The 13910-nt window shown below is 36.1% G+C and overlaps 1 protein-coding gene across 1 annotated transcript in view; it reads left to right on the plus strand.

Annotated features, from left to right (window-relative positions):
* Positions 1–13910, plus strand: part of LOC134537977 (dual specificity protein phosphatase MPK-4) — a gene marked incomplete at its 5' end in the record, with an annotated part of 73621 nt that overhangs the window by 26342 nt on the left and 33369 nt on the right. Inside the window, one exon of the mRNA XM_063378996.1 lies at positions 13137–13285. Within this exon, the coding sequence (XP_063235066.1) occupies positions 13137–13285 (149 nt within the window). The remainder of the gene's footprint in view (positions 1–13136; positions 13286–13910) is intronic.

Here is a 13910-nt window from a genome sequence, read left to right on the forward strand (position 1 = left end):
CACAACTACTTCACAAAGAAAAATATAACACCGTCAATAGGCTATTAACACAAACCGACGAGTCGAAATACTTTGCTGATACTGTGTATGTAGGGGAGTGTGACGGTGTATCTCCGACCTTAATTGACGGGTTCCCTGGTGACCGCTGCGAATGCCGCCATGTCGTCCACGGAGTGTCCTAGGCCGTTGTCCTCTGCCGAGCTGTCCCACGCTGTCGCCTCTGCCGCTGTAGACACGTGGTCGCCTCTGCCGCTGTAGACACGTGGTCGTCTCTGCCGCTGTAGACACTTGGGCTTCACACGTAGAATCACACTTCCTCCAGTGATTACACCGCGAGTGACTATTTACGCCACATTCGTTATTCTGCACTTTGCAGACCTCCAGTCACACTCCCTAGGTGATTACACCGCCCTTTGTTTCCGCTGCATTTGCCACGCCGACGCCGACCTTTTCACAAACAACTCCTTTTGTCCCTTTTTTTTTTCACTCAACACTGTCTATTGTTTACCCGAGTACTCAACTTCGTCGGGTCCCTGTTCGGGCGCCAAAATATGTAGTGGGTAGCTCTCCAGTAATAATTTAATAACGCCCAACTACAAAGAAAAACTTTATTTTCACCACATGTTTCACAGCTCCTTCCAAAATCACCGTTACAAGCCTCTCTCTCCCTCCAAATACAAAGTTCCATATCCTTCCGCGGTCAATATTTGCACTTACTTCAACCAAATATACACTTCAAAGTAACATAAGTTTAACAAAAAAAAATACAAGATTTTAAACCACAAATTCATTTACTTTACCATTATTTAAACAGCTTACAATAACTTCTGGCAACCTATAAAGAAATAGTTCCGGCACAATATGGCGGCAGCATACAGCGATTTTGTCTCAAATAAAGTGAAACGTCACTTGGCCAATCACAGCTAACTAGGTCACACCACAACACTTTCAAACACCTGGCGCCAGCTGGACGGCCCTTCCTTACTCCTTCTTCCCAAAACCCGGCTTAAACTTAAATTTATAAATCATCTCTGCCAGAAATCACCGACAGAAACAAAGGAGTTATAGAAAACATTTAAGGAATGCAGAGACAAATATTTCCATACAAAACATAACACAAGAATAAATATTTTTTTATCTTCTCAAAACCCCACGCTAAAGAATCAATGTTAGGGTAGGTCAGTGCCTAACCTCCTTACACTATGTGTATTTTAAAATAAAAAAAAGTATGAGAGCTTACTCTCACTCAGGGATGTTCTGAATGTCCAAGTCTGCCTGAAGATTAATAAATAAATTAATGAAAGTTATTTATTTAGTTGATTGTAACCAAAAATAACACAGCCCTTGGAAATAAAAAAATACAAACAATATTTAAGTGATCTTTTAGGTTATGAGGCATTGACTCAAAATATATTTTCTCACTCCCCTCCCCCTCCCCGCCAATCCCCCTTCCTCTCGGGTGAAGGTGCGCTGTCAAAATGGCCGTGCACACACGTAACTCGCTGACGTACGTGCTAACCTGTATTTGGCTTTTCTGGCTAGCCTCTTTTTCTCATCCCCTTCCTCTAATTCTTATAAGTAGTTCTTGCTGTTCAAGATATTAAGTATATCAACTGAATGTTTTCTTAATTTTGTATTATATTTTTTGTCAGCATCTTTTTTACTATGTGAAATCTCATTACAATGTACTTAAAAATAACTAGTTTTAGTTCTTAATAATGATAGTAATGTATATTAGATAAGGGGCCTATCTATTAATATTAATCCCACTTGGAAATTCAAAATTATAATGCATTTAATTCTAAAAAATGTGTCAGTATGAGACTTTAACATGGTTACCTGCAATCTTCAAAGTGTCTCTGAAAATTGAACTGAAAAGAAATAGTTATTGACTCGGAAGCAAGACAAAGGCCCCTTTATTCTGTTAAACAAATCTGGTCATTTACAGTGTATCGGTGTGACATCGATAAGGATGAAGATTCCCTCTTAAACAGAACACAGTGTTTATCACTAATACTTATACTAAGGAGTTTATAGCCAATAACATTAACTTTCCAATCTCATTACAGTATTTAAATATTTCAACTAAGGTAACCATTGAATCTCATAGAAATTAATCAAATAATTATTTTTATTACTAATAAATACTGTTAAATTCAAAGAAACTAACTTGGCTATTTGCATCAGAGTAGTGTATGAAAAATATTTTCTCCAAAGGGTACTCTAATAGTTGTATGGATACGTACAGAAACATATATAGTTGTCTTTCACTAAAACTTTTCATTGAATAATGAATTTAAGAAATAAATTACATTTATAATAGAATATAAAAACATGTATGGCAATTTGTAGTTGTAATAATAATGCAAATAATAACAATTTACATACACCTTTACACAATACCTTCAAACTACATTACATACCATGTTAGTCCAGGTTTATATCTTCAATAAGTATTTAAAAGGAAATACAGTATTATAGAACCTCAATCCTACACCACTAAGTAATTGTAGGATGGTCTCTATGATGCTTGTAGAACTCTAGAATTGCTCAGAATAGACAACAAGTATATGAAGTGATTTCTCATTTAAAGTAGTAGTTCATGTAGTGTTGGAACACACGCGTAAAACGTTGTTCTGTATAGTCAGCTTTCGTCAGCAACAGTTCAGTAGGGCCGGAACACACGTAGAATATGTAGTTCAGGTAACTAATCTTCATCATCAGCTCGCTGAATGTTTTGGTTGATTATAACTTCTCTTTTGTAGATTCTTGAAGTTATATATATATAATACTCATATGAAGTTCAGATTTAAATAACTCCTTAAAATGGATACTATAAGTTGTTGCTATAATCCAAATAACATTAACTTCTGTGCTGTACGATACGCAAAATTAATTCCAAGTGAAAATAAGCCTCATTTTCATCAGGGCTATCAAATCATTCTCAATTCCAAAAGTTCCAGAATGGATAACATTCTTAACTAAACAACTGTCTTTTTTACATATAGCAAATATTTAAGTTTTAAAACATTCAACAAATGAGCCATAAATTGTCTTATTCTCCTGGCTCAACTTTAGGCTTAGTATAATTTAAATAAATATTTTAAGTATTTTTCTGTAGCCTGTTACAGCCTATCAAAATTTTATCCCAGTATTGTACTCTCCTACTTAATTTTGTCTCCGGTCGTTTCATCCATGGGCTCCCACACCACTCAAGTCCTGATTAAGCATCGTCTCATGTCTCCCCGCTCCTCGGCACGTACGCGAGTGAAATTTCGCACCCCTTCAGTGTTCTGGGCACGTCCTGCCACACGCTATCTGTGCTTCCGTCAGCCCTCCTAGGCACACCCGTAGCTCAAGCTACAGTTGACCGAAGCAACTTTGGTCAGGTTCGCCGGCACAGGTTACAGTCGGTCCCGGCACGCCTCGGGAGTCCTGTAGGCGGCCGTTCCCACTACACAGCACTAACATCCCCCCCTTCTCTTTTCCTCTCTATCCATTCCAGACCCTTCCATCTGGATAAACTCCCTCCCTCCCTCCTGGTCTCTATAACAGACCCCAGACCGGCGAATGGACAGCTTGCGCCATCTCCCGACGGCACGGCGAACTAAGTTACCTTCTCTTAGGCATCGGAGCAAGCGCTCTGGCGGCCGCGACCATACCTAATCTAAGTTCCTTTCCTCCCCGACAGAGCTCGCACCAAGAGGGCTCCATATGGTACTACCTTTCGCTAGTTCCCCCCCCCCCCCCCCCCCCCCCCGCGAGACTCTCGCGTACCAACCCAGAGTCAGTTCCTGTTGTCCCCAACAGAGCGCTCTGCTTTGCACCTCTTAGGCCCCTTTAAGTTAGTCAATGAGCCCTCTTCATATTTTTTTTTTGGAGGGCGGAGCAAGTAGTCCTCCGAGCTTATTCTAGCCAATCAGAGGCCACTTCTCCCACTCCCTAAGACTCCGGGCATCTCGCTCGAACTTAACTTCATGTCACCTGGAATAGCGAGAGATTCTTCCTTCAGCGGTCACCACGATAGCGTCTCGTGCCGGAGCTGCATCGCCCGCGCCGTTTACGTATTCACCGCCGCAATCTAGTTAAGAGATGTGATCTCTCAAGTTCGGGAGTGTTCCCTAACATTTTTTTTATTCTTTATTCTTCTGGTTGGCTTTTGCCATTAGTAGCCAAGTAGTAATTTCGCATTATGTTTCGCGACGGTTCATCGCGACTACTCGCGCAGCCTCCCTTCGGGGAGTGACTTCAGTTCACTTCACTTCACTTCACTTCACTTCACTTCAACCCCAGATCGGTAAGTGGAAAAGTCAACGTCCTGTTTGACAATTGTTGCCTCCCCGTTATCCTTTTGCCCTAACTTAATTAGTTTACTATTCTTGACCACTGGATTCCCTTTTGGTTCCAGTGGGGTTCAAGACTTGAGTCAAGAAATGTTTCAAGACGCGAGTGAAGTTTCCTTTCAGGACTTAGTCTGCCAAATTTACGCCGATCATTCTGAGATTGAAGCCCTGCCCAGAACCTCCTAATTATGCTCCGCCAGTGAACAGTCCGCTATGCAACATTTTGAATATGTACTCCAGCACCAATCAGAGCAATTAATGTTTTTTTATAACTATTACATTTATTAATGTTAAAACTATTATTGTTATTTTCATAGTCTCATTTATGAAATGTATCATAAAATTGTAACTAATGACTTCAAATGGCCCGGGCCCCCTTTAAAATAATTAATTATTAATTCCAATAATGGTAAATTTGTAATTTCAAAGAACATCAAAATAATATAATGCAGAGTTTAATTAACAATAAAAAGGGTAAATTTTAAGCAAACATATTTGTTTTTCACTTCAAATACGATCCTCCTTCCTAGTTCCCATTGTGAGAACTAACTAATATTTTTGGTTGCTCCCTTGTGTCCTCTGAGTATTCAGTAGTTACTGTTTCGCCCACTTGATGCAGCTTCCAGTATTTTCATAACTATAGATAAAGTTTCTTTAACTACACAAGGGGCACACAAAATATGTTTTTTTTTTATCCACCATGGATATATGTACTTACAAATTTGTTCATAGAGCAGGATGATTTAAACTAGACTGTTAATTACTTTTACCAAACAAAGTATTTTTCTGTGACATTGCCAGGAAAATAAACATTTTAATTTTGTGGTATGTAACTACATATACTGTTGTTATTAATACTAAATATCTTTTATAGATCGAATAATATATACTATAAAGGTCACAAATCTAAATTCACAATCTACTGTTCCCGAACTTACTTTATTGTACCTACTACATATGCATTATAACATTCTTCTTTCACCTTTCAACTGTTGGATTATACGTGCTCGAACCAGCTTTGGGATCTATTCTTGTAGCCCAAAACTGTGTTGTCACAAAGTAGCTTATTCTTTGAAAATGGTCTTACCCATGTTCTCAGCACCTCAGGTAGGACAGCATGTACTATGTTGATCAGCTGGGACACAACGTCTGTCTATGACATCCTGCAGTGTGGAGCTACTCCTAAAAGCAATTGGGGCACCGAGATGCTGACCGTGTGATTGTCTGGGTTTGCTGAATGAAAAAAAGCCATGTACATGAAAACAAATGTGAAATAAGTCTGCTGGTTTTTGCTCTGCTTCAAAAGAAAAAGTTTATGACTGTTCATAGCATAGGACTTTCTATAGGTACTGACTGTCAACTTTCGTGAACTGGTGTAATAATTACGACAGTTGTAGTTACTCCAGTGGAGTAACCAGACGTTAATGAGGTACAGAAGTTTGGATAGAGATATTTATGCTCTGTCATTCCAGAAATTGGGACAGATAGGAAAGACAAAATTAAAAACTCTCAAATGGCAGGACATATTTCCCCTTAATTTTAAAATGTGTACATTTCTGCTGCCAAAGCTCTTTTAACCACTAGCTTGTTTTACATTATTGTATAGGTTTTTAGCAGGAATTTTAATAATATGTTCTATTACTATTACTATTTCAATTGCATTGTGAATGGTTGCAGAGCCTTAAGAGGATAGCTTCAATAACGTAAGTCGGAAAACTTTTTGTAACCTTTAAAGGAGGTTTAAACCCTGGGACCACAGCAATTTTTCAGGAAATCACCATTTTCTTGTGTAGTTTCACCATTCCTATGCCATAACTTTCTCTATTCCATACGCCCCCTACTGTTTGCTGTTCTCATTTCTTCTTTACTCTTACTTTTCCTGCATTTCAGATTCAACATTTTTTGCCAATCTCTTTACTTTTCATCCGCTTACTTACTGATACCATCACGTTCTTGCTTCTTCGATAATCTTCGAAAATGCCTGTGATTCTTTTCTCTCTCTTTTATTTTTTTTCAATTCCTGTTTACCTGGTTCCCGTCAGATTTCTTGCCGACTTCATTTCTGTCATTGTTTCTGCTGCATGCATCATTCAGCTTATTCACCTAACACCAAGTGTAATCTGTCTTCAAATTCCCTGTGGGGTCAAACCAGAAATTTTTAAAGTGAGAGAACATGGTGGACGTTTTTGTGAGCCTGTGGGTTTCCTCAGGGTGCTCCCGTTTCCCTTGCCTATTCATTTTTTATTCAGCCATTGCTTTTTCCTCATTTCTTCACCTCTCGCCGTCTGATCTCCCAGATTCGAGTCGTTAAGCCCTAGTTATAATTCATTCATGCCTAGTCTTATCCATTGTCCGGGTTACTGCGGCGTTCATTGTCGGGGGACATATGGTATAGTGTGCCTTGTTACAACAGATACCTCTCAGCTAGCCCAAAACTGGTCTGAATTTCACTTACAAGAAAGAAAAAAAAACACTTTAAGAGCGTTCATCAGAGCAGCAAGTTCTCAGCTCGCGCCTGGCATCTGCATTTGGGTGTGTGTGTGTGTGTGACCGCGAAGAGAGCAAAAGGAGGAGACAAAAAAAGTGTCGGTTATCGCTCTCGTACTGTCTTCTCCACACCATTCGGGAGGTGTTACCTTTCTTCCCCCCACCTTGCGGGCCCCTTGTCAAGATAAACCCTTCCCAAGGCCACGGACGCACAACAACCGATGCGAGCCACAGCCACAGTGCTACGCATACGTATATATGTACACTCCAACGATTCACTCATCCTTTTTAGTCTTGTTTCATATTAATATATTATAATCACAAAAGTAAAAATGGTGTTATAATACATACCGCACTTTAACTTGAATACATTTCGAATAGTTGTAATGGGAAACTAGGAACTATGATAGAAAATTTTCCAAATTAGTTAATAATTTCTATAAGTGCAAATATTAATTTTTGACGTAACAACGTCTAATAAATCTATGAACGCCGGCTGCACGCACGAAAAAGGATGACTCATTATCCCGTTACGCTCATTGTACCTTTGCGCCGCATCTATCTCTCTTCCACTAGATTGGCCTATGAATCTACTATTATATTAAATAGGTTAAGGCGGGCTTTTCAAAAGTAGCTTTTAAATTTAGTACTTTAACTAAACTATTTTTTTATTAATTAATTAATCATTAGCTTTTAAATTTAGTACTTTAACTAAACTATTTTTGACGTGACGTCTAATACATCGAAGAACTCCGGCTGCACGCACAAAAAAAGTGTCCCGTTGCGCTCATTGTTCCGTTACGCTGTGTCCCGTTACGCTCTTTGTTCCGTTACACTGTGTTCCGTTACGCTGTCGGCCAGTGCAGTAATAATAGGCTATGTTACAATTGACTAAAAAATTATAGTGATTCATATAATTGGTAGATATTTGATTACAGTTTATTAATATGAAAACTTGTTCATAATTATATTTAAACTTTATAGCTAAACGCCAGTTTTTAAAATTAATTACAAGTCATCTACAGGTGAACTGTTTCGTCGACTGTTTATAAAGTGAAAAAAGTTAATGTGGTTTTCAATGCTTATAACAACAATTTCGGCAATAAAGGTTAATTATTCTTGCATTTTAAAAATCTGATTACTAGTATAATTTCAAGTATGTATTCTTTTAATATTAAAATAAAAATGATTAAATTTTATTCATAAAGTATGCAATCATTTCATCAATGTTTTGTTATGACGTCACGTTAAACTATCGTCCGAAAACCGACTTTACAGACAACCAAATTTTTTTATTAATTAATTTTTTGACGTAACAACGTCTAATAAATCGATGAACGCCGGCTGCACGCACGAAAAAGCATGACTCATTGTCCCGTTACGTTCATTCTACGCTTGTGCCGCATCTATCTTCCACTCGTTTGGCCTATGAATCTACTATTATATTAAATAGGTTAAGGCGGGCTTTTCGAAAGTAGCTTTTAAATTTAGTACTTTAACTAAACTATTTTTTATTAATTAATTTTTTTGGTTTTTTTTCATTTTTCCAAAATAAAGAGCAATAAACAAAAAGAAACATAAAAGAGAATTTTAAAAATATTTAGAAATTTTAATATCAAGTTGAACCGCCTAACCGACGTGCAAGGGAATATACTATTTTATGGAGCCAATTGAACATTCCAATTAAACAATCACTTTCATTCAAAAAGTTATAGTTAAAATAATCTGTTCGTTAAAGTAATAAAAATATTTGAATTAATGAGTGCAAATAAAAGTAAATTTATCAATTAAATTGTAGATTTCATTTTGTATCCATGCAAAATAGTGATAATTCAATAAAAATGATTCAATTTTATTCATAAAGTATGCAATCATTTCATCAATGTTTTGTTATGACGTCACGTTAAACTATCGTACGTAACCCGACTTTACAGACAACCAATTTTTTTTTGATGATCTTTAAATACTACGGACAAAATACGATAATCTAAACCCCCTCGTCAAAAGTCAGACATTCTCCATCTGTATATTTCTCTAATCTCTGGATGTGACACTGAATTTAACATGAAGTACATGTCGCCAAATTACAAGGTTCAGTTTCCTCTATGAGAAACAATGTAAAATCAAAGTCGGAGATATTAACATTCCAAATTAGTTTAAATTCATTTAATTTGCTTTATCTGGGATAATACAAACCAACTCTAGACTAGCATAATCAATTATAGAGAACTCAAAGTTAAATAAAACAAAATATAGCTGGTACAGGCTTGTCAGTTATGGTAAAGCACTTTACGATAAACTTTTCTAAATTGATGATAGTTATGGAAAATTACTTCACAATAATTGGTGCAGCAAATTGAATATTATAATATTGATGTTACATTAATTAATCAGGAATAAATCTACAGATCAGCACGTCGTTTGGATTACCTACTAATATTTCAAAGCACTTCACATACATATTTACACTGTCAATTAACAGTAACTCCATACCACTTTAATCCTTCTGTAGTTCCAAACATAAGTCAAAGGATATCGTGGTGTTATTCGTCCAACCATAACATATAGTCATGACACTCCATAAATGTCTTCATTGTCACGGCGTTTGTTGGTAGGTAGCAGTTGAAATAACCAGTAGATCCTTAGACATCAACTCTATATTCGGAGTTTGACTATCATCATGTATACCCAGGTTCTTCAAGGTATTATGAAATTTGAATTATGGGGTTCTTGATTTAGTTATCCCTCGTCCTGAAGTTCGTGGTCCAGCATAATAGTCGAAGCAAGATATTTCGCAGGACAATTATAAGTTCGTAGTTTTCACTCTAAGATACACGCTGAAGTCGCCAACAGTTCTTTTTTCAATCTCCGTAGTAGCTTAGTTCACATTTTATACGATTAAGTATATATGGATCACAATTTTAATAAATTATAATCACCGTACATAATACAGTCTTAGTGTATAAAATAACATTGATGTATTTACTTCTTTCAAAAAAGAACCAAATTTTTTGCGTTTCAAACAAACAATTTTGTTTCTCATATATAAATTAGTAATACCCAATTTCAGCCACAAGTCCAAATAAAAAATACGTAGTGTTGATAGCAACACAGTTCGCATTTCGTAAACAAAATGGCATTTAGTACGGAACTAAATGTCACTTGTAATACGCGTGGCACCCACGCACACAATTTTTATACATTATGTAATTAGTGCGTTAGTAACGAGCGATAGTCATTCCTGTGAGTTACCTCGACCTCGATTTCTCAGTTACTTCCACAACGATCACCAACAGAAGGACAATGAAAAACAAAAATTACATAAACTACAGCAACACAGAGATTGTTCTTGGTTTTCTGTTGTATAGCACAGACATTTTATCCTATGAAAACAATTTTAATTTACATAATTGCATGATTAAGTACCAGTACATAAGTTACAGTGGTTTTATTTTTATCAATGTAGGCTAACAAGAACACACGGCAAAGAACACTGGTCAAGATACAGTAACACAATCACATATACAACATATACACAATATAACAAACGACGTGAACATAAATAAGATACAGTAGTGTACATTTAAAGTTGATACAGTCCTACAAAGTACAAAAAATAATAATAAGGAATAATGTGTTCCAGAATTTGAATGTAAAAGTTATTGTTCACATATTTGTCCAGTTAAAATTTAAATATTTTCTGTAACTTAAAAGTTACATAATTGCAATTGAACTAATTTCTGAACACAGGTTTTATTGCAAATGACCTTCTCAATTGTTGGTTTCAAATTAACTTCAGACTATAAAATACTTTAATGGTGTGAAGTTTTAAGCAAAATGTATCAATTCAAGCAATCAAAAAAAAAATATGTATTGGCGAGTTAACTTCACAGGTTGAATAAATCAACTCTATATCTATAATCAAGTAGCAAATTTAGTTATAATCAATTTAATTACATTGACAATAAAATTCATAAAAACGAATGTCGGGTTTAACCTATAATTAATTTAGATAGTTATATAATTATTTTGACACGAACCATTATGAATCAGAGGACCTTTAAAATAAATAACATAAATTTAGTTATAATGGTAAAACTATCGTTTACCATTAAACTGTTGAACTCTAGAAATGGTTTTACAAAAAAATACTTTGTGGAATAAGTTTTTGGATATTCGTTGAAAATGAAGCGTCAACTTGTAGCAAAAATCAGTTCAAAATAATTAATTCGTGCAGAAATATGATGTAATTGATATAAATAATTAAGTACTTAATTTTTTTTTTACACTGGTAGCAACCACCAAAATCATCAACACTATCTATGAATTAGAATTTTCGAAGTGCTAACAAATACGATATAGCTGTTTAGTACTTGGTCACCAAGTCTTGGTGCTACATCTAAACACATTTTTATGTATTCATTGGAGGATTGAAACTCTCTGTACACCCTAACAGCCAAAATTTAGACACTTAGTTATACCTTACAGTCTAACAACCAGTCATCGTGCGGCTTAATAATGCATTCAAAATTGCAATTAACTTTGAATAAACTTACTTACAACTTAATTAAGCTTATTTTCTTATATAGTTATCCTTTAAAACACATTAAATGATCAGAGTTAGGAAAATAGTACATTTACAAATTTACAACAAAAAAAATTTTCTTTTGGTTATTTACGAGGGTGGTAATACTTCCTGGTAATCTGAGCTTACGCAGCAATGCCGCGGCGCGCCGGGTCAGGTAGAAATCTATCTTCGTCTCCTCTTTGACGCTTCTTCGCATTCCAAGATAGGAACCGCGAGTATCTCTTGTTCCATTCTCACACATACACGGCAGTCCGGCGCGCCCAGCAGTATGCTATAAACGCGTGCAGTGCCTTCGGTTTAGGAAGATTACTCGAGATTTGTCGCGGTGACAATGGGGGACAAAGCGACAAAGTTTCTGGCGAAGAAATACAGTTTTTGCCTATTAAAACAGAATGTAGATGTGCCTATATTTCTTGGCTACAACGTCGTTTGAAAATGGCTAAAAATGGCAATTACAGTATGCTTTTAAAGCAACTTTCAATTGATATTTTCAAAATGTTATGCATTTAAAATGTTCACCAACATTTAAATTCTTTTAATGCGTCAACAGAAATGCTAAACGTGTAAAAGTATAGTAGTAATCTTCCGAATCCTGGATGACTGTATTAGAAAGTTTAACTCCATCTGATGCACGCTCTTAAGAAGTTGTTGGGTTGGAAAAAACTGTTCAAGTTTCATAAAAATGTAGTACTATATGATTCATGATTAAAATAAAGACTCTCAGTTACAAAGACTAATTTTTAAATTTTTAAATATTTATTAAATTTTATATCTTGTCTCTTTTTTTAATTAAAATAAATTGCAATACCATTGATACAAAATAGAAACCTAGATACAATGTTGGAAGCTCAATTTCCTTAAGCATATCCTTGTGATGTTTATTTTGTTAACATTTAGCCACATCTGTATGGTATCAGATATTGGATACTTTTATTTACTTAACTGTTTATTCTTTTTTATTAACCACCTATTTTCTTTACTTTTACAATACTTTAAGGGGGAAAATGTACTTAAGAAACTAAATAAATTTTTGAACACAGTGCTTAGTTGTTTAAATTGTCTAAATGAAAACATAAACTTGAGATTTATGAACTGAATTTTACATTTTTATAAACAAAATTTTAGATCTTTCGGGTGAATTTCATCATATTTCAAGTTTTCCCTTGGATTGTAATGTTACTTGGTTTACTGACATCCATTTTGGTGTTATTTTGGTTTTATTTGTTATTTGCCACACGATCCTGTCTCTGTCTATACAGCAGATTCTTCACTTATTTATAAAGTTTGCATTACAAAACCCTTGGAAACCCACAATTATCATCGTGAAACATTAGTAAAACCTTAAAAAGCACGTTAAGACTACAAAATTTTTTTCCTTCTTTTTTTCACCGACCCTCTTACCCTGTTTACAGCGAAACACATGCCCAGGGGTTACGTAGCTGCAGTTATCTGTTTCTGTGAGGTTTATCAGAGGTGCATTATTGGTTGGGAGTACAGTGGCTGTAGCGCGAAGTGCACTAGTGCAGTCGGCGGGCGCGCTGTACACGGTCCTATGTGCTGTTATGTACGTGTATGGTAAGTGACCTTGTAAGAGAGGAACAGTGGCAGTGGTGCGGGGAGATGGACGGTGTCTCAGAAGATCTTCACTTGTTTGTAAAGTTTGCATGACGTGTGTGGTAAGAGAGGGACAGTGGCAGCGGTGTCTTGGCTGGGCGCAGGGTGAAGGCACAGCGCCAGTACGTGGGGCCCAACCCGGGCTTCCAGTCGCAGCTGCGGCTCTACCACGGCATGGGCTGGCGGCTGGACCGCGCCAACCTGCAGTTCCGCATGTTCCGGCTGCAGGTCGCCGCCGACTACGTCAAGAAAGGTCGGTGCCCTTCGCCACAGTCCAGTCTGGCACTTAATGATGAGTAAAATGTCTTGTAGGAATCTGATGATATATATACTCAAAAGGTCACAAATCCAAATCAGAAACCACAAGCCACCGTCCCCGAACCTATAACCAGTATAACCGTTATACTAATTTTTATGAGCACGTTTTCTTAAAAAAAAGTTGATTGTCACATTAAAATCTCAGGGAGAGTAGACATTTAGAACTTTCAATGTTCACACACAAAAATTTAAGTAATGGTTTGTTTGAAAAAAGAAAATTGAACTTATTTAAAAATTGTTAGATATTTTGTTATGTCAATAGTTTCATGATTTCGTTAAAAACAAGTCGTAAATACATACATATTAGTTTTATGAAATACATGACACACATGTTTGAGTTTGTATGAAAGACATGCTTACATTAACACGTGTCGAACTGGCATTAAATATAGACAGTTGAAAACAAAATTCCTGCCACTTGTGAGTAAGAGAGATGTCATGCTATAATGGGGAGGAAATACTTTATTGTAGCACACTAAGAATTACAATAATCTATTAAAATTATCTCTCTGTGACTATAATTTCCTTATTCTGCTTTTGATTTTTTTCCCCCGGCTATG

The sequence above is a fragment of the Bacillus rossius genome, chromosome 12 (genome assembly GCF_032445375.1).
Source record: "Bacillus rossius redtenbacheri isolate Brsri chromosome 12, Brsri_v3, whole genome shotgun sequence".
NCBI classification, from domain to species: Eukaryota; Metazoa; Arthropoda; class Insecta; order Phasmatodea; family Bacillidae; genus Bacillus; species Bacillus rossius.